Source organism: Misgurnus anguillicaudatus, chromosome 16 (genome assembly GCF_027580225.2).
Source record: "Misgurnus anguillicaudatus chromosome 16, ASM2758022v2, whole genome shotgun sequence".
Classification (NCBI taxonomy): domain Eukaryota; kingdom Metazoa; phylum Chordata; class Actinopteri; order Cypriniformes; family Cobitidae; genus Misgurnus; species Misgurnus anguillicaudatus.
In genome coordinates this window covers 21761224-21780180 of record NC_073352.2, presented here as the reverse complement: position 1 = coordinate 21780180, position 18957 = coordinate 21761224, and the positions used below count along the sequence as shown (strand labels likewise).

The 18957-nt window shown below is 38.7% G+C and overlaps 1 protein-coding gene across 2 annotated transcripts; it reads right to left on the bottom strand.

Annotated features, from left to right (window-relative positions):
- Positions 1–4092: 4092 nt before the first annotated feature.
- fbxo38 (F-box protein 38) lies at positions 4093–17658 on the bottom strand. 2 transcript variants are annotated; one of them, XM_055178236.2, is made up of 21 exons: positions 17296–17658; positions 16857–17066; positions 16317–16450; positions 14164–14327; positions 13912–14077; positions 13549–13824; positions 12401–12494; positions 12177–12307; positions 11898–12068; positions 10547–10689; positions 10139–10328; positions 9924–10061; positions 9572–9739; positions 8775–9359; positions 7568–7668; positions 7385–7487; positions 7111–7277; positions 6695–6840; positions 6226–6329; positions 5848–5961; positions 4093–5714 (listed from the first exon to the last, which is right to left on the bottom strand). In XM_055178236.2, exons 2-21 carry the CDS (start codon positions 16985–16987, stop codon positions 5536–5538), a joined length of 3405 nt encoding a protein of 1134 aa, XP_055034211.2. In that variant the 5' UTR covers positions 16988–17066; positions 17296–17658; the 3' UTR covers positions 4093–5535. The 2 variants fall into 2 exon arrangements, with proteins under 2 accessions (XP_055034211.2, XP_055034213.2); XM_055178238.2 differs by having other exon boundaries at positions 16857–17045.
- Positions 17659–18957: the final 1299 nt, after the last annotated feature.

The following is an 18957-nucleotide window of genomic DNA, read 5'->3' as shown; positions in this document are numbered from 1 at the left end:
ACACACTCAAGATTCATTTGCTTTACCTTCACATGCCCTAAAGGAAGGGAGCCAGCCAAGGTGTCTAATTTAACCGGCCTGTCACATCTGGTTGTACTTACTTCCACCAGAGCAGGTTCAGCACATCCTTTAGCATGTAGCCAAAAGGTAAATGACGAAAGCCATGCGTGCACACATGACAGGATGTATCAGCAAAGGGAGAACAATAGATTTCCAATGTCTGACAGCTGGAACGATAGTGTGTGTGTGTGTGTGTGTGTGTGTGTGTGTGTGTGTGTGTGTGTGTGATGGAGACCAGTCGAAGAAACTATACAAGTTTGTGCAAAAACGTATGATCCATGTTATCCCCGCATGATGTTCCAAAACACATTTCGTGTGCTTTAATGGAAGCGAGACAATCTGATCTTTCGTGCACACGCGTTAACCTGGTCAATGTCACAAATGTGCTTACTTTTTAGTGACCTTGTATTCAATTTCATCTCAATCCAACAACGTTTTCATAGATTTTTACAATGTTTCTGTGCAAATTTATGAATAGCCTAACCCTGACCTAACCTTAATCGTAGTATATCTTCCATCACAGCTATCTGCTAGACACTGAAGATGATAAAGCTTTCAGCTTAGGATTTTTCTTTATAAGGCTCTGACATTTCATTATGGTGCATTAACCCCTCAGATGTTTGTCCTCCCGTTGAGAATGCATTACGTCATTACTTGCATCTCTTGCCCTTAACTGAGGAAAGGGGAGGAATGAGGGGGAATGAAAAACAAATAATACTAAAAACATCTTGGAGTATAATTAGCTGGAACAAGGTTTACCAGGAAAGACTGCCATGAGGAAAATGATATTCTTTTTTGCACAGATGTCAGCGATCTCCTCTTGCTCGTGTCCAAAGCGAGATGTTTTTGGAGCAATGAATTTTTCCACCCCAACCAAGCGAATAGTAGGTCTGGAGGATTTGTAAAAGTCATTCATCATTGGTTATAACAAACAATACAGTACATTCGAGAAATACAGCTTTGGTTACTTCCGGAACCCCACTATTTGTGTTTATTGAAAACAGGAACTGTATCATTAACTAGACTGTAGCTGCCCGAGAGAAGCCATCAACGCGAACCACATGCTTGTTTATTCGCTTGCATGTTTGACTCAGGACAGCTGAAACGGATTAGCATGTTGTGTCCTACAAGGACGAAAGTCTGTTTTTTCGGCTGAAGGGACTGCTTTCCATAATGTCTCCGTGTAACTGGCAGGATTTCAATAGTGGATGGTCCAGAAATGTTGCAGGTTTGTCCAGCCCCTTCAGACAGGAATTGAGTTGAGGAGGGGGGGATCTGATCAAGCCACAAATCTTTTCTCTTCCTGCTTATACAACGTTAAGCAAATGACCTGTAACATTAAACACCTTCCTAGCGTTAGCGACACAGTGTAAACAATGTGACAAGACTAAATCCAGAACGGGTCGCGTATAACAGCCAGGCATGCGAACAACTGCCTTCCCTTGCGTGCATGTGTCCGAGTACAAAACATGATTTTATATGGATACGTCTGCTGTACTGTAAGCATGTGGGGCCAAGGCTGTGCACAGACATTTTGGGGGGCAGTGGCCCAAAAAAGGGGGTAGGACTATTAATATGGTTTTAATAAAATATGATTATTATTATAGATTACTAGTAGCAACTAAAACAAGTGATTATAATATACTTAATAACAAACATTAAACTGCCAAATATTTTATATGATTTGTCTTACTCGAGCTTTGAATCCATGTTTGCAATGTGTGCCAACAATCACAAATTTGGTGATATTTATGATTGGGTATTTTAATGTGATAAGAAAAGCATGTGAATATTTTGTTGTTACTGATAGCACACATACATCTTGGAGATGTATATTTGATATCTGCATTTACATCTGCAAGATATTGTTTTTTGATTGTTTGCACATCTGCAATACGTCTCTGAGATGTTTCCTAAAAGATGTCATATAGACATATTGAAGAAGTCTTTGATTAAGGAAGTATATAAAACAGCTCTTTAGCAGACATCTTACAGACGTCCCTGTTTGCTTGCTAAGTTGTTAGCAATTTTAGAAGACAGAGAGCAAATCATTACCGACCGAAATACAAAAACAAACTACCAAATTACTAATTCAGTTGATCAACAATGTAATGAATCTAGTGATGCCTCACGATTAGTTGCGACTAATCGTTTGCAGAATAAAAGTTTTTGTTTACATACTATATGTGGGTTTACTGTGTATAATAATTATGTATAAATACACGCAAACACACAATTAAGAAACATTTCCATGTCTATATACATGTTTATATTTATATATTATTTGTATAATATTTAAATTATATATAATGATTATTCGCGATTAATCGCAACTAATCGTGAGGCAGCACCAAATGAATCTACCTGTTAATGCAACAAACTTAGGGAACTGTTGTCTCTACTCTCCAAAGACCGGACACAGATTGTGAGAGATGCACTGGAGTGGCTGGGAAAAGACGAAGTGGATTTTTGGAATCAGTGGATCTTTGGCAGAGTAATAACAGAACACTTTTAGGAGGGTGGCTGTATCCATTAGATCGACATTTTGATTTTGATGTCGGATCAACGTTAGATTTTGACGTCAGATCAACATTGGATTTTGACGTTGTATTCCAATGTTGGATCCCGACATCGGACCAACATTGGATCAATGTCTGATTTTGACATCAGGCCAACGTTGGATTTTGATGTCAATACCCAATTTTGAGCAGATGTCAAGGTGAATTAAGACTATTTAACATCTGCAGAAACCCTTTAGGTTATACGCTAATATTTCATAATAAATGTCCTCGGACTTACACTGGAAAAACATTTATGTTGTCAGTTTGCTGTATCCACTTGTGTTGGATTTAGACGTTGGACTTGACGTCAGATCAATGTCTGATTTTGACATCAGGCCAATGTTGGATTTTGACGTCAATACCCAGTTTTAAGCAGATGTCAAGGTGACCCAGACAGCAGACGACTCTGGGCTGGATCCGCACCGGATCAGCGCCAGAGCTGTTGACTTCGGCACAGATCCGGAGCGGATCCGGCCCAAAGTCGTCTGCTGTCTGGGGAATTAAGACTATTTAATATCTGCAGAAACCCTTTAGGTTGTAAGATAATATTTCATAATAAATGTCCACAAACTTTTACCTAGAAAAAAATGTCAGATTGCTGTATCCACTTGTGTTGGATTTTGAATTCAAAGAAAAAGACTTAATGTTCATTTAACAAACTTCTGCCAGTAAATAATAAATCTTAAATTTAAATCTACAGTAAGTTACCAGCAAACAGCTGCATCAACTGCAGCTGCAACAACTACAGCACATTTTTTACAGTGATTTATTAATCTTACTTCATGTTAATTTCACCATTTACTAGTACATTTATAAAATCAAGCGTTGTAACTGTTAAAGTAAGAATATCATGAAAATCTGACTTTGTCCATGTTTAAGTGCTATAATTGGGTCTTTGAAATCTTAAAAAATCTTATGTCTCCTTGAAACATTAAAGGGGACATTTCACAAGACTTTCAAGATGTAAAATAAATCTTTGGTGTCCCCAGAGTACATATGTAAAGTTTTAGCTCAAAATACCATAAAGATAATTTACTATAGCATGTTAAAATGGCCACTTTGGTCAGTAAGTAGGTGTAAGCAAAAATATGCAGTTTTTGGGTATGTACTTTTAAATGCAAATCAGCTAATCTCTGCACTAAATGGCAGTGCCATGATGTTTGGATAGTTATTGTTCATTGTTAGTTCATGTTAGTTAATGCATTTACTAATGTTTACTAACACAACTTTATTGTTAAGTGTTACCATTCTTATAAACTTTCAATACTGGGGATGAAGCATTTTATATGCCTAAAAATTCTATAGAAGACCCATTTCTGTCTTACATTTTCCCTGAAATGTTCGGATGTTAAAGGTTTTTTTTACCATTCAGCCAAAAATGGTTCTTTAGCATCGTGAAGCACTTTTATTTTTAAGAGAGTATGCTCCAAATAGATATCATCAAGGTAAAAATAAAACACAAGAGAACACCTACCATTTTATTTAGTGAAATATTTATTCATTTTATATAAACATATAAAACAAGATTATTTAAATACAGAATATCTGTACATGGGCTTTGTACACAAGTTTCTGCAGCGCTTAGCATGGGTGTAAATTCAATCCGTGTAGTTTCTTTCTATTGAACATGGCAGAATAGGCCACCCAGACAAAACTAGAGCAGCGAGAAGGAGTTTACGTGCATTAATAGCGCCAGAAATCTCAGCCCGCTCCTAATACACCATTTTCTCTTACCACACATCAAACATTTTTGTGATATCCGTTTTGCATCAACAGGCAGGTGAGACACAATATGCCTTTCCTTAAATTTCCCATCTTTTTTGTGCACACAACTGTAAAGCAACAACGTGAAGGACTAGACAAGGAAATAAACAATCCATAAACACGTAATGAGTTCACTTTTAATGCTGTATCTTGGTGGGGGGAGATTAACATACGCCTCCCTATTCTGAGACTGTACGTGAGAACAGTGCATTTTAAGTCATCGGAGGATGAATAAGGGATCTGCATGGCAACTTTATCCACTGTGCTTTTGATTTAAAACTGTAAATCCATAAAAATGGTCAACTAAAGGTAAAAAAACGTGCATAAAACTTTCACTGTTAACTCTTCTCACACATTTCTGTTATCAATTTAGCTATTTGAAGGCCGTAGGGAAAAACTGAGGTATATTTTCGATCATCAATTTTCCCAAGTTTCTGAGCTAAACTAACTCACAGCACCATTAACAGTGACACACACACAAAAGTCAACCTAACGTCCAAAACCAATATGTCAACCTCTGCGGGGAAGGTGAGAAAAAAACAAGAATAAAATCTGAAATAATTTAAAATGAGGCTAAGAATGATATGATTTCCCAAAAGAATAAGAGGTTTGATGTGCAAAACATAGATCTAACACAAAACTCCAGAACAATATTCCTAGTAAAGCATAGATCCCAAGAAATTATGCCAAGTGTCTTAACAACACAAATGCACATAAAAAATAAAATAACAAAAAATCAACCATGGGCTCTCTTCTGTGTCCATCCAATCAAGTGATTTCACAACCACCTGTTGTGGCTCAGCATGTCTTTCCCACGTGCACCACCAAATAAAATGCTCCAGTCCCGATCAGCCTCTCTTTACTTGAAGTGTGCTGCAGGTAACAGCAGGCTGCATGTCTTTGCATTGATCCAGGACCAACATCTCCACACAAACAAGCAATGGCCGACAATTGCAGATTTTAAAGCGATCGCTTTCAGTTTTATTTACTCAGAGATAAAGGCAACAGGAAATGCCTTGTTATTCCACACTGAGGTTGTGTCTCTGTACTTTCACAGGAGACAGCGGTGTTGGTCAGCGCTCAGAGCCTGACAAAGTGCTTATGTGGAGCCCTCCACACCTTCAGGCTCTTCGGCTGAACATTGACACTTCTAAATGTAGTCATCATCTACCGGTTCTCCACGAACATCACAGTAGTGGATGAAGACGACCACCACGCGCTGAAAAACGCCTTTGCCTGTTTGCCGGCGCTCTGAGATCTCCTCACCGATAGTCTCCATGCACATGTCGGCCGAGAGCTGTCCCTTGCGGCGTGGTGCGTAAATTGTAGCTGACAGATAGAGAAACATTTTTTAGTCGTTAACAATTGTTTATTAATACAATTCTTGGGCTTGTCTTCATTATTGCATTTTGATAGTTGAAGAGGTTTATATTCACGATGGCCATCACAATGCATTACTTACTGCTTTCATCATCCTCAAAGTCATATCGAGCAAAACTATTGGGTTCTGCTGTGCGTAAAGTGCGAAGCCACGGGAAATCAGTGATCATGGAGTACGGCGCCCCATCTACTACCCCTGTGAGAAAATTTAAACAGCATCACTTTAAGACGAAAGTCATTTTGTAAATATTTACAATCAGATTCTGCTGTATATAAGCTATTAGATTTTGGATCTAAGGCACCTGCAAATTTTCTTTGATATGAATACGATCTAGTCAGGAAATGGAAATGTAAATAAATCTCCCTTTCTCTCACACACATACACCTCTGGCTGTATTTCCAGAGGAAGTGAAGGAAAAACTGAACTGGTCTCAAAGGACCCTGATCTGTTTCCTCTCACCCTCTAATGTGTAGATGTCTCGGCCCCAGGGATAGCTGGGATACTTCTTTACATCCTCTTCCGTCCGTGTGGCCTCCGGAAAGAATTCATATTTGATGAGTTCTCTTGTGAAAAGATAAAAACACAGCTTGATGAGATTTATGGGATGCGTTGAAAGAAAAACAGTGCCATCTGGTGGACAAAGCATGCAACAGGAAAATATTTGTGACCCTGCCTGTGCAACCATAGAAGTTTTTTTTTTTTTTACATAAAATCATCCTTCATAATGTAATGGAAAAAAAAAAACATAATATCTTTAATATTAACTATGTCAAAGATTGAAAATAAAGTGAAAATAATGACATTAAACTTTGATGCTTCTAATCTCATAATTAGATTATGCAACTTTAGCCTGGAGTTCACAGTCAGGGTCACATTTAAACAAAATTTATAGTGATTTATCTAATTGTTTATTGGGTAAAATACTCACTGGCTAATGTTGGCAATGGTGTCCATCCAGCTACGCACACGCACCTTGTTCCTGATATTGGGGGGATTGCTGAACTCATGGATGATGGCAATATGATATGGGTATGGACCACTAAAGAGCTTCTTCTCCAAAGCCAGAGAGTCAACCTAGAGATGAACAGTGAAATGACGAAGTTTAAACATTTCTCAGCACTTTTCTTTGTGGTGATGCATGTTCACATTGTACATTAAACTCCCTAAATAGCCTAAATCAGCTTATAAGCACTTATTTAAATGACATAATGCACATAATATCACATAATGCACACAAAGCAGTTATAACTGTATTCTTATGCATCATCACAAAAATCATTTTACACATCTTGTGAGAAAAAAAACATAATTGTTGCTTCCAGGGCAACCGCACTCTTTGCTAACCTGCTGCATAGGCCTCATGTAGATGATACGGTTTCTCTCCGGGGGCATTCGTAAGATTTGATCCAGCACCTGCTCCATGTCTAGCTTCTTACACTGTGCATAGTCAAAACGATTCACGATAGGCGCACTTTCCACTACTAGATGTTTCAGCACCCTGCAGCGTGTGGCTTGGGAGGAAAGGAACAAAATGCTCATGTTTGGATGGCTTTGAAGTTTGAAATGTCTCATATTTATGTCACAAACTCAAAAATCGATCTTCCGCAAAAAAACTCACCGTGGACAAACATCATTTTCGGACACTCTTTAAGAACCAGGTCTGTGATACCACAATTTGTAAGCGTGATACCAACCAGGTTTTTAGATTTAAGGTTGAGCACCTGCACAATAAAGCAAGATTAGCTTTATGCAACTGCATTAATAAAACATTTAGGTGAGTCATACAAGATGAAAAGCCCACCTGCACGTGGTCATCTTCAGTCACAGGGTCACTAGTGCTGGTGGATTTGTCTACCATACGTTTTCTCTTCACTGGAGCTCGTGGTTTTGATTTGGGCAGCTCTGGACAGACCGACATTTTAAGCACACTAAACATAATTTTCTTGCATTGTAACTCTATAATACAATACAGTTTACGATCATGTAATTGGAAAATATACTATGTATTTTGCACAGTGGGCACTATGGGGGTGTTTATACAAAATGGTACACCCTAAAAACACATGTAATATATACACACCTACATTTCTAAAATACTAACACGTTATCGTACTGTAGGTGGCTTTGACACATTTAACTGTAAATCATATTGGCAGTCCCTCGCAATGATTCAACGCATAATCAGCAAAAGTCCGTATATTTATGCGGGGGTGCATTTTTTCAAATACGCTGCACTTTCGCAGCATAAATTGCAGATTTCCGTGCGCAAAATATGCAGGGCTTGCATGATTTTACAATCCCCACATTTTCGTAGCAAATATCACATACATCTTAGCAGAAAGTTGAAAAAAGGTGCATTTACTTCACACAAGCGCAGCCATGTCCCATGTTGCCATGGGGACGTTATGAAGTGACGTGATTGTGTGACGTGAACATCAATAAAACACCTCAAAAGCTGCAAACAGTTTTTGCAAGTTCCCACAATTTCATCACATAAAATTGCATAAATATCCTGCATATTCCATTGCACTTTTTAAGAAAACGTGCTGCAAGATCAAGGATTTTTGCCCGCAACAATCACGAAAAATTCTAAAATAAAATAAATGTAAGAGCTAAAACCAAACCAAAAACTTGCACTGACATGTTTTTAGTAAGGCATGTTTGTTAAAACTAGTTATATTTCCTAATTAAACTAAGGCCTAGTCCTGGCTTAAGCTAATCCCTGTCCGGGAAACCGCCCCTTAGTTGCTAATCTCAGCAAATAAGTGCGTGAGACAAAATGGAGCTCAGATGTGAAAATAATAAACGTATCTAAATGTCATGAAAAAAACCCAGATGCAATATAACTGTTGGCATCGACTAGCAGTACAATAATCTCATCCCCTATTGCATCTTCCATCTGCTTTCATGCCATATACAAATGAAACCAGAAGATTCAGCATTTGCCATGCTGTGCCTTTTCCATTGCTTACTGATGCCATTGCATGGCCACTTTGCTTTCATCTCACCTGACTCACACACCAGAGGCTCAAATGAAAGTCTGCTGCAGGCACGAGTGACTGGTCTCCTGGGGAACTCATGGGTTGGGGTTCTGTGCGATGAATCTGGGGGTCTACCATCATGCGGCTGGCCTGCAGTCTTCTTAGTATGCTCCTCGGATGAGCTCTGATTACGGGGCGGAGTGCTTGAGTGTCTGTCCTCCATCTCCTCTTCCCCCGCTCTCTGCTCAGGGTCTTGGCTCTCCAGCTCTGCGGAGTGGCCATGGCCACCACGAGTCCCGATTTCAGCGGAGGAACGAGACCTGCTGCATGTGCAGCGTGTCCTGACCATCCCTTCTTCTCCCCTGCCCACCCCACCTCGGTTCTCCTGATTGGCCGAGTCTTCCCTCCAACGAATGGAGCAGACGCATCCGCCGTTAGCGTAGCCTGAGGCGGGTCCAGCCCCGCTGGTTCTGTCTTTGTTCCCACGCTCGGCTGTCTCAGTGGCTGCTTTCATGTCAGCTTTGATCTGCTCGCTGGTTACCTGGCAGCCTTTCTCACAACTGGACTCTTGAGGCTGCAGTCCACGTCTGCGCAGAGGAGTCTTCCCTTTACCTATTACAATATAGCGTGACATTTGTTACAAATACCAACTGTTGGCGATGCAAAGTTGAACTTTTATAAAAGATGGATAATTTATTGGTATCCATAGCTAAAGATAATTGTACAGCCTACTAATAACACTGCAGGAATGTATTTTTAAGCCATTTGGGAATATTTATGCTTGTAGTGAGCTCATGCAGCAATAGTGAGAGAGTTTTAACTACCATGTGGGGTCACAGCTGTGGTGCTTTTCTCCTGGGCTTCGGTTTCTGGGTACTGGCCTTGAGAACGGCCGGCACCCTGCGTCCTGACTGGACTGTACTCATCCTCACTGTCCGAATCCGACACCACCACCGGCTGCTTTTTCACAGCGGTCTGAACTCCGCTAGGACCTGGATGACACCATGGAAAGAAAGAGACAATATTAACAGATGACAAAAACTATCCAGGTTTTCCCGCAGAAATTTTTTTAGTTAAGGTGGTAGGGTTTCCCAGCTTAGGCGGGCCACCCAAACTGCAAAGTGCTGCGGGAAACCCTGCTATCTTATGTCTTATTATTGACAGCATCTTCTTTACCTGCTTGTTCTTCATCCTGGTCAGGTGAAGGATTGGTTGTCTGGCTGGAACCTTGAATCTCTTCTTCTGGGTTGACAGCCCCAAGAACAGGCTCAGGCTCTATGTTTTCTGCCACCATGCCTTCCACGTCAGGAATTTCTGATTGAAGAAGAGTCAAATTAAACCTGGCAGAAACCCGACAGGCACCTTTATTTATTACGCTTTATTACGCATACCTTCTGCGCCACGACGGTGTTGCTGAGGCAAGTCTTCGCGATTGTTGTTTGGGGGAATGTTTGCATCATTATTGTTTTGGTGATTGTTGTTGTTATTGTTGTCATTATCGTTGTTGGAGTTCTGATTGCTGACCAAGGCAGATGATACACCGATACCAGTGCCAGCGCTGAGTCCCACACGTGCACAGCCCTGTGATAAACAAATGATGTTAATGCACCTTACAAAGTTTTAGCTACTAGTAACTCAGAAATGCTTAATTTGCACACTGTAAAAAGTACACAGTATGTACTATCATACCTAATCATATCTGCATTATAGCATGCAGGTAATCCATGTACTGTATATACGTCAAATCAACAGAATAAGTTATCTTTGTTTTATTAAAGGGTCCAAAGCATCAGACTCACCTTGGGAGGCTCACGAAACATCTGGTCTAGAGAGATGAACTCTAGGCTGGGAAGCATTTCAATAAACTGGCTGAAAGACTCCAGCTTGATTGCATGACAACGCACCAGTGTGAGATCCACCAGTCGACTCCAGCGTGAGTGATCTAAAAGAGACCGCAGATGATCAGTGAGGGATCTATGCAAAAAATGTAGTTTATAGGGCATTGAGATGGTAGAAATATGGCACTTTTCTATTGCTTAGTACACCATGACTTGAGTCAGGTCAGGTCAGGTCACCTCACTTTGGCTTGGTTAGCTTTCCATCGAGTTTAATAACACTTCGGAGTGGGAGGGATTATAGGCGTGTATACAAGTGAGAGCTTCGTTGTACATTCCCATACATTTCTTTCTTTCTCAGTACACCACAAAGTTAAAATTGCCCACCACAAATAGATGTTTGCTCATCACGTTTATCACTACCTCTGTCTCACATGACAGTTTCTGTACAGTCGACGCGCTCCGCTGAGCCTCATTTTAGTTGCATTTAAAGCAACACTAAAGAGTTTTTGCTCTTTGCACCCCCTACAGGTTGGAAGCGGAATTGTCCATTACCACTGTCGTAAATAATTTAGCCTACTGCAGCAAAGCTGGCTCTGATTGGATTGTAGGTCTGCCATAAAGCAAATTTATGTAGTTTTCACTCGAACTACAGGACAGCGACCGGATGGTTGGAAACTTCTTTAGTGCGGTTTTGGCCAATAGAGGGCTGCAAAGCGAATGTGAAAGTGCCGTTCACCCTGTTTCGAGTAGATGAATGACTGAAACTTTTTTGGAAACGTTATTTTAAGGTAAAAAACTCTTTGGTGTTGCTTTAAGCATATATGCAGACGTGCGCGTCGCAAATGTGCCGCCGCAAACTGCAAGTGTGGAAAAAATGGTTATGGTGTTCCTGATTCTCAACCTGTGGATGTTTTTTATTGCTAAAATGGATTTTGGGAACTTACAGCAAAGCACAGATGACAACATGTTTACTCCAGACAGCGCAAGCTGGCATGAAGGTAAAGCTAACCTTTTACATTATAGCGATGATGCTGGTAGTGACGAATATCTCAGACCAATCAGTGATTTACAGTGTTTTTGCGTCACGTTTTTCGTATCAGCTCGGGTCGCTTGGAACCCCAACCGAGGTGGTACAAAAAAAAGTATTGGGTACTATGTACTGCACGCAGTGGAAAAGCCCCCAAAAGTAAGCTGACCCGACCCAAACCAAACCAAACCCTGGGGCACCATGCAATGGAAAAGTGCCAATAGTCTGCAATATAACAGATGATAATTGTGAGGTAATACATGTAAGCAACACTGAATTTATTACCTGTGATCCAGTTGTTTGGGTTGTGAAGATGAGGACAGTTATAAATGACCAGATACTTGATGGAGCTAAACACTTCATTAACAGCCTTCATTCCAATGTCCGTGATGATTCCTGGATTCTCGATCACATCAGCAAGACCGTATTTCACCAACTCAGCATGACTCAATTTACCTGTGGAAAAACAACACATTTTTATTAAAACAACACATGGGATGCCAGGTCAATATTGCTCCAGCTTTTAAGAACAAGCAGTTATCGTTTAAATAAAATTATACCTACATTGCAATAAAAATTCATCAACATATCCGAGGTGCAAAGTCTCAAACTGGGGGAACTCTAGTTCAGCCATTTTCAGTGCAGAGAACACTCCATCTTTGGTTAAAGAAGGCTGGATTCGGACTTCATGCAACCTGCACAATGAAATTATTCTGTCAGTATTTATAACTCTATTGTGGACTCAGTGCAGGTCTATAATGTACATAATTTAAAAAAAATGAGTTTACCTGCGAGCAGCAGTAATGATGAGGTAGCCCAGGTCCACTTCAAGTGCATTCTTACAGGCACCAAATACAATAGTGTGCAAATTACGAAACCCCCCTAAAAGACATGCCAAACTTTAAAAGATCTGCCATTTAATTTTACAAAGTTTACAACAAAAACTGTGAATGTGTTGCTCATAATAAATGATTAACAAAAGCATCTTGCTATAGCACACATATGATGGTCAACAAGATGAGGTTTTTCGTAAGGTTCAGCATCCAAATTAAATCTGATTAGACAATTAGCATTGCGCTCCAAAAAAAAACAAAGAGTTTCGATATATTTCCTATTTAAAACCCGACTCTTCCGGAGCTACATCGTGCACCAAGACCGACGGAAAATTAAAAGTTGCAATTTTCTAGGCAGATATGTCTAGGAACTATACTCTCATTCTGGCATAATAATCGAGGACTTTGCTGCCTTACCCTGGCTGCAGGCGGCGAAGTGATATTATGCCGTGCCCGAAAATAGTCCCCTTTGTAACTTTCAACAGACTATTTTGGGCATTGCGTAATATCATTGCACCTCACACAGCCATGTTACATCAGCAAAGTCCTTGATTATTATGCCAGAATGAGAGTGTAGTTCCTAGCCATATCTGCCTAGAAAATCGCAACTTTTAATTTTCCGTCGGTCTTAGTACACGATATAACTACAGAAGAGTCAAGTTTTACTACAAATAATTATTTGGTTATTTTTGAGCTTGATGCTAATGGTCTAATCAGATTCAATGGATTATGCTAAGCTATACTAAAAGTGGTACCGTCAGACCCGGAGATCTGGAAAATTAGCATATTTTCAAAAAAATTGGAGTGTCCCTTTAAATCTAGTCATATGGACTACACTGATGACAATTGTATGGTTGCTTTTTTGACAGTATAAATGGCCAACAACATTCATTGTATAAGAAATACTCCTCTTAATATTGCTACTATTCGGCATTCTACTTAAATAAAAATGATACAAGATCACATATTCATTTTGGCTTAAACTATCCATAAGTACATTCTGCAATACTGTAAAATCACCTAAAAATTACCCTGAAGCTATTTCAATACATGAAGCTATTTACATACAGTATTGAGAAGAGCTGACACCGTGATGTGCTTACCTGACCTCCAGCTATCCTCCACCACATGTTGAATTAGTCCCCCTAAGAAGGGCACCCTCACCAGTTCAAGCTGTTCCAGGTTGCGAGCGGAGGCCAATCCGGTGACAAGAGGCACATACTTCAGTGAATTTGTGGGGCCGGCGCAGTTCCTCATGACAAATGTACGCAAGTTCACGCAAAGAAAGTCTTTGAAGGGCTGAGGCTTTGTAAGGCGAACCCATTTCAGGTATAGATGCCTGAGCATGGACAGACATGGGATCTCTGGTACGTTCACACCTGAAGCGAACACGGTGAGAGTTTAGGGCATGATGTAAAACAGGCAAGATGGATGTGAATAAAGTTTGCAGACGATCTGAAACTCACCGACAAGATGGAGTGTTTGTATTTTGGCTGCAGCTGGTATGGTGAGTTTGTTCTCAGATGGAATAGGAAAGGCCCCGTTTCGGTTCCTGAACTTGCCCAGTATGTGCACCTGAGGCATGTAGTTCCATATTGCTTCCACAAGCTCAAGATGAGATGTCTCCACACCCTGAGCACAAATATCATTTTCATATGCAGTAGTACAACTGGCATTGCCTTAAGCTAAATCAAACAATATCTCTAAAATGTACTCACAATGAGGTTTGGGCAGGCCTGTAGGGCCTCCAAAACACCAGGAATACTGAAAGCCTCGTAACCTCTGACCCTCCTTCTTTCTAGGTAACGTGGATGAAGACCATACAGCTGCTCCAAATCCGGCATTTTCTTCATCAGCATGAGGAAACTGGAGTCTGTGAAACCTGTTATACACACAAACACCACTTGGGACATTACACATAATTCTGTGCCATGTTATTCGTAATAGCTTCATATATCTTGGACTACTACTCAAAGAATTGTAAAGCTGTCATTTAATTAAACATCAAGTAGTAAATCGTGTTAGAAATAAGCATATGTTTGATTTCAACAATTTAGCTTAAATTGTTTGTATAAAGGTAAATGTATAAGGGACCCTTAAAAAAAGTAATAAGGGCCTTGGTTTTATCTATCAGGAATTTATTGGATTTTAGAAAGAGTAATTTTGTGACATTAGCCACTACTATGCATATCGAATCAAATGTTTACAAACACTAATATTCAAGTATTATGAGACATAGAATACTGTGCAATAGTCTTAGGCCACCACCACCAGACTTGCTGTTTTAGAAGTTTTAATGTCCATACAAATGTATTTTTCAACCTATTTTATTAAGATACAAACAGAAAATACAGAAAATGTGTGGGTGATTCTCACGAAACCATTGAAACACCACGGCACTAATGATTTTAGCTTTAAAATGTGTAATATAGTAACATTAAAAAGCATCAGAATTAACACAATACTGTGTTCTACCTTGCACAATGTGTGATTTCAACATAAGAATTTATAATTGTAAATTTTATCTCATTTTCTGCTGAAATTCTCATTACCGCAATGTGTCCGGCTGTGTTTGAACATGCGTTATGTTGTAATTTAATCAAATTAACACAAAAATATTAAGAAAAAAATGGATGTTTTGCTAGACTACTTTAGATGACAGAAATTTTTTTTACTGAATATGTATAATAATAATGAAGAAAAATTAGGAAAATGATGTGTCCATGCCTGATGTTCTCATCCTCCGCAACACTTTTTGAGAACAGTTTAAGCACACATACAGAATTTTAATAAAGTTTGATTTTGAGTGACCAAGCACATGGACCAGTTACTTCAAGATGGCTACCAGGTAAGATCATTTTTTACAGTTAATTTGAAATATTGTCTTGTCAGAATGCTTACACGACATTTTGATTATCATTACCGCAACAGATGCTTATTAAATGTTAATTTAATTAATAGAAGCATAATACTTTGATTTTAAATGCATGTGCAGAATCTCCAAATTATGTTCTTTCAGGTTTGTCATGTCATTTTGAAAATATGTCAGTGTTGATGTTTTCTGACTGTTGCGGTAATGAGATTTTTTAGGACTAATTTTTTAAATTATGTTACAAAAAGTGTTAAATGATAAGTAAAAGTTTTTAAATTAATGTTCCCATTTACTCCAGACTTTGTTTTTCAATGTCTGGTGGGAAAAAAAAGTAAATTTAAGCAATTTTTTCATTTTCATGCATGACATTTTTAAAACCAAGTTTTCGTGAGAATCACCCAGGTACAAATTTTTTTTTTCAGGACTAAATGTCTTCTTTAGGGATCGTCTGTGTTTAGTCTGACCTCTCTTGGCACTAAACACATCTTGAGCGTTTTTGAGCAGAATGAAGTAAAAATACAAATTTCTTTAAAATATTTCATTTTATTTAGGTTTAAGAGATCCTGCAGTTTCCTGCTAATGCTCATGTGAAAGGGGAGTTCACCTTAAAAACATGACACATCAGTTTACATTTTATACAGTTTTTAATACTATATACACATTTCCTGTATTTTCCGGCTGTATTCTATTAAAGAGACTGAGAAATAATTATAAATGATCACTATAACATTGCAAAACCAACAAATCTAATTCTGGCATGGTGGCCTAAGACTTTTGTGCAGCACTGTATTATTTACATACTGTATTAAAACTGGTGAATAGCAAAATATATCAAATAAATCAATTAATGTCAATTAAATATGTACAGTGTTTTATCTAAACATAAATCTGGCCTGCTGCAATGCCCTTAGACAGACTATGTATACATACTACATATTAATGCAAGGTCTAATCACACACAGATGTCAGTAGTCAAATTGATGTATAGTTTCTGCCTACCTGAGGGCATGTACTCCCACCACCGGGTTGCACAAAGATCCACTACCTTCACCACCCGCAAATACAGAGTCACAGCCTCTCTTAATTTCCGTGACAGACACTCCATACACATTATGTCCTGCATGGGCAAGTATCTGTGGGAAAATAGACCTATATTTTGTAATTCAAGTATAATAATTTAATCAATTTAAGTACAATTGCTCATTATTTCTCTCTTTTATACAACAATTTACCACAAAAATACCAGCATTTAGATAGGGACTAATGCACAGTCATCAGGACCTGATAAAATGAAGGCTTTACGATAGTGACCGCCTGACTGTGCATATCCCACTTTTTTTACTCAGCTTCTTAAGAAATAAACAGGCATGACATATTAGCTTACTTGTAGAGACCACAAACAGACTAAACACAAGCACAGCTACAGTCAGTGGTAAGTTATTAAGCACTGCTATGGATAACAGTCATGATTGAGAAATATTTGACTGGTGAATGATCAGTGTTAGTGTAAGGGTGTGGACGTATGCATGCTGCACTGACCTAAATATATGGCAAAGCACCTCATGTGACAGCTCATTTATATAATCTTTGGGTTCTTCATGTCCGAGCAAGCTGTGCGATCCTCCACCCAGACTCTGAGTCCTGGTGACTTTTCGCCTTGGGCCCATCATGTCCAGGGCAGTGAGATATCAACCCAGGGAAGATAATAACCTCACTTATGCTTTTCTTCTATGGGGCATTAACACAATCCTAATGTACACATATAAATACATACATAAGTTCAACATCTATGAAACAAAGAAGCTGGTTGCTGCTTTCAAATTAACATGCAATTATGACCCTACATATAAATCTGTATAAACTATAACTTATAGCTCTGTCACAGATTACCACACAAACATCTCATTATTAGAAAGAGCTAAGTCCTGGTAACACTAGACAATGGACGTTACTGCACCAAATTGGCTTTAATACTCACAGCAGGATCTATGCAGATCTTAACAGCAGTTGTTGAAAAATATCATGGACCTATTCAATAACGGCCAGCATGTGTGAAGATGATGATGTTTCAGGTTATTTGTCAACAGCTCTAGCTAGCAATCAGCTGTTAGCATCTCTGTATGAAGATACCGACATAACAGTGCTATAAAAACGTCTTCAGGAAGAAACGGGGAAGAGAAATCTGTCTGTTTATATCTTCGTATATTCATTTAAACTCATACATGTAATTATTATTAGTGTGAAGATGCGAGGCAGCAGCAACTGTCTGTGTAAATTCGCTTTTAGCTGCGATGTGAACCTAGCAGCAGTCTAACAAACACAAACAGGAAGTCGAGTTATATATAATTTTTTTACAAAATAAAAGACCCGAGACATGAAGTAGGGAACTGGGTTTACCTTTCGTCAACGCGGTGAAAACTGTTTAAAACATACATATAATATTGAAGCTGCGGCACCTTTATTGTTCATATTTTTAAGAAAACTAAAATCAGTTAACAGTTTGTGCTGCAAATAGTGTACAGCTAAAATGTCCAACTAATGTTTGAAAGTCAATCAAAAATCAGGCAAATATCTCAAGGTAATGTATGAACTTTGACACATACGTGCATTTAATTTGTTAGAAAAGTTCGAAAATTTGAAACGTATAAATTATAAATGATGCAATTTTTTGTCTGTCTTAATAATGAAAAAAATAGTCACAAGCAGGAAATACAAACTGTGTTTTTTAAAAATAGCAACATTGTGTATACATCTGCAGTAAGCGTACAACAACAACTTTGATGTGACAATTTTTATTGAGTACTCGACAGGTAGGCTAATGAAACGTTTACTTATTTTCTCCTTAATTTTTTTGAAGCATACATACACAGTACAAGAGAGATGCACATAGAAAAGTAGTCACAGTGGAAGAGAAAATTTAATGTAAACAATTACAGCCACTACAAATATTGTAGTATATTTATTTATTTTAAACAACTTTATAATTAATATAATTAAAATAATTTTCAAGCATAAGAAACAATTCATTAAGTCAAGTCTGTTCAAATGTTTTTCTGTTAATGGTAAACAACAACATATTGCATTTCGTTTTTAATGTTATAAGGCTATATTAAGCCTAATTTGGTACAATAATGCCTTCGTCATAATGTGTTGGCCAGCCGTCTGCACACCCCACAACAATCCTACGAGTGGACTTGTGACCTCTGTATACACAATTTGGGTATCTATCCCCTTTCCTTAATTTGCATGCAATCACAGGGAAAGGTTTTTGGCTCTCATACAGGTCTTTTATATTATTATATATACTTCCACCACCAGTACAAACTGCTCTAACTGTGTCTTTATTTGCTTGTATAAAGGTGTTAACCTCTTTGCAGCCATTGTCAGTATCGGACAGTGTGATCTGTCTCTTGCGAATCTCACTGTCACATATACGCTCATTCATTTTGCCATAGACATGCTGCCTCAGGAATTTCTCATAGCGTTGCCTTACATCTGCTGGTTGAGCGTCAGTGGACAATGATGCACACAAGACCAGCAGAAGAATCACAGCAGACTGATGCATCTTTATAACCTGGTGAACAATATATGTCATGCATTATGCAAGGCAATAGCTAATGAATAAGTAAGCTAATGAAAT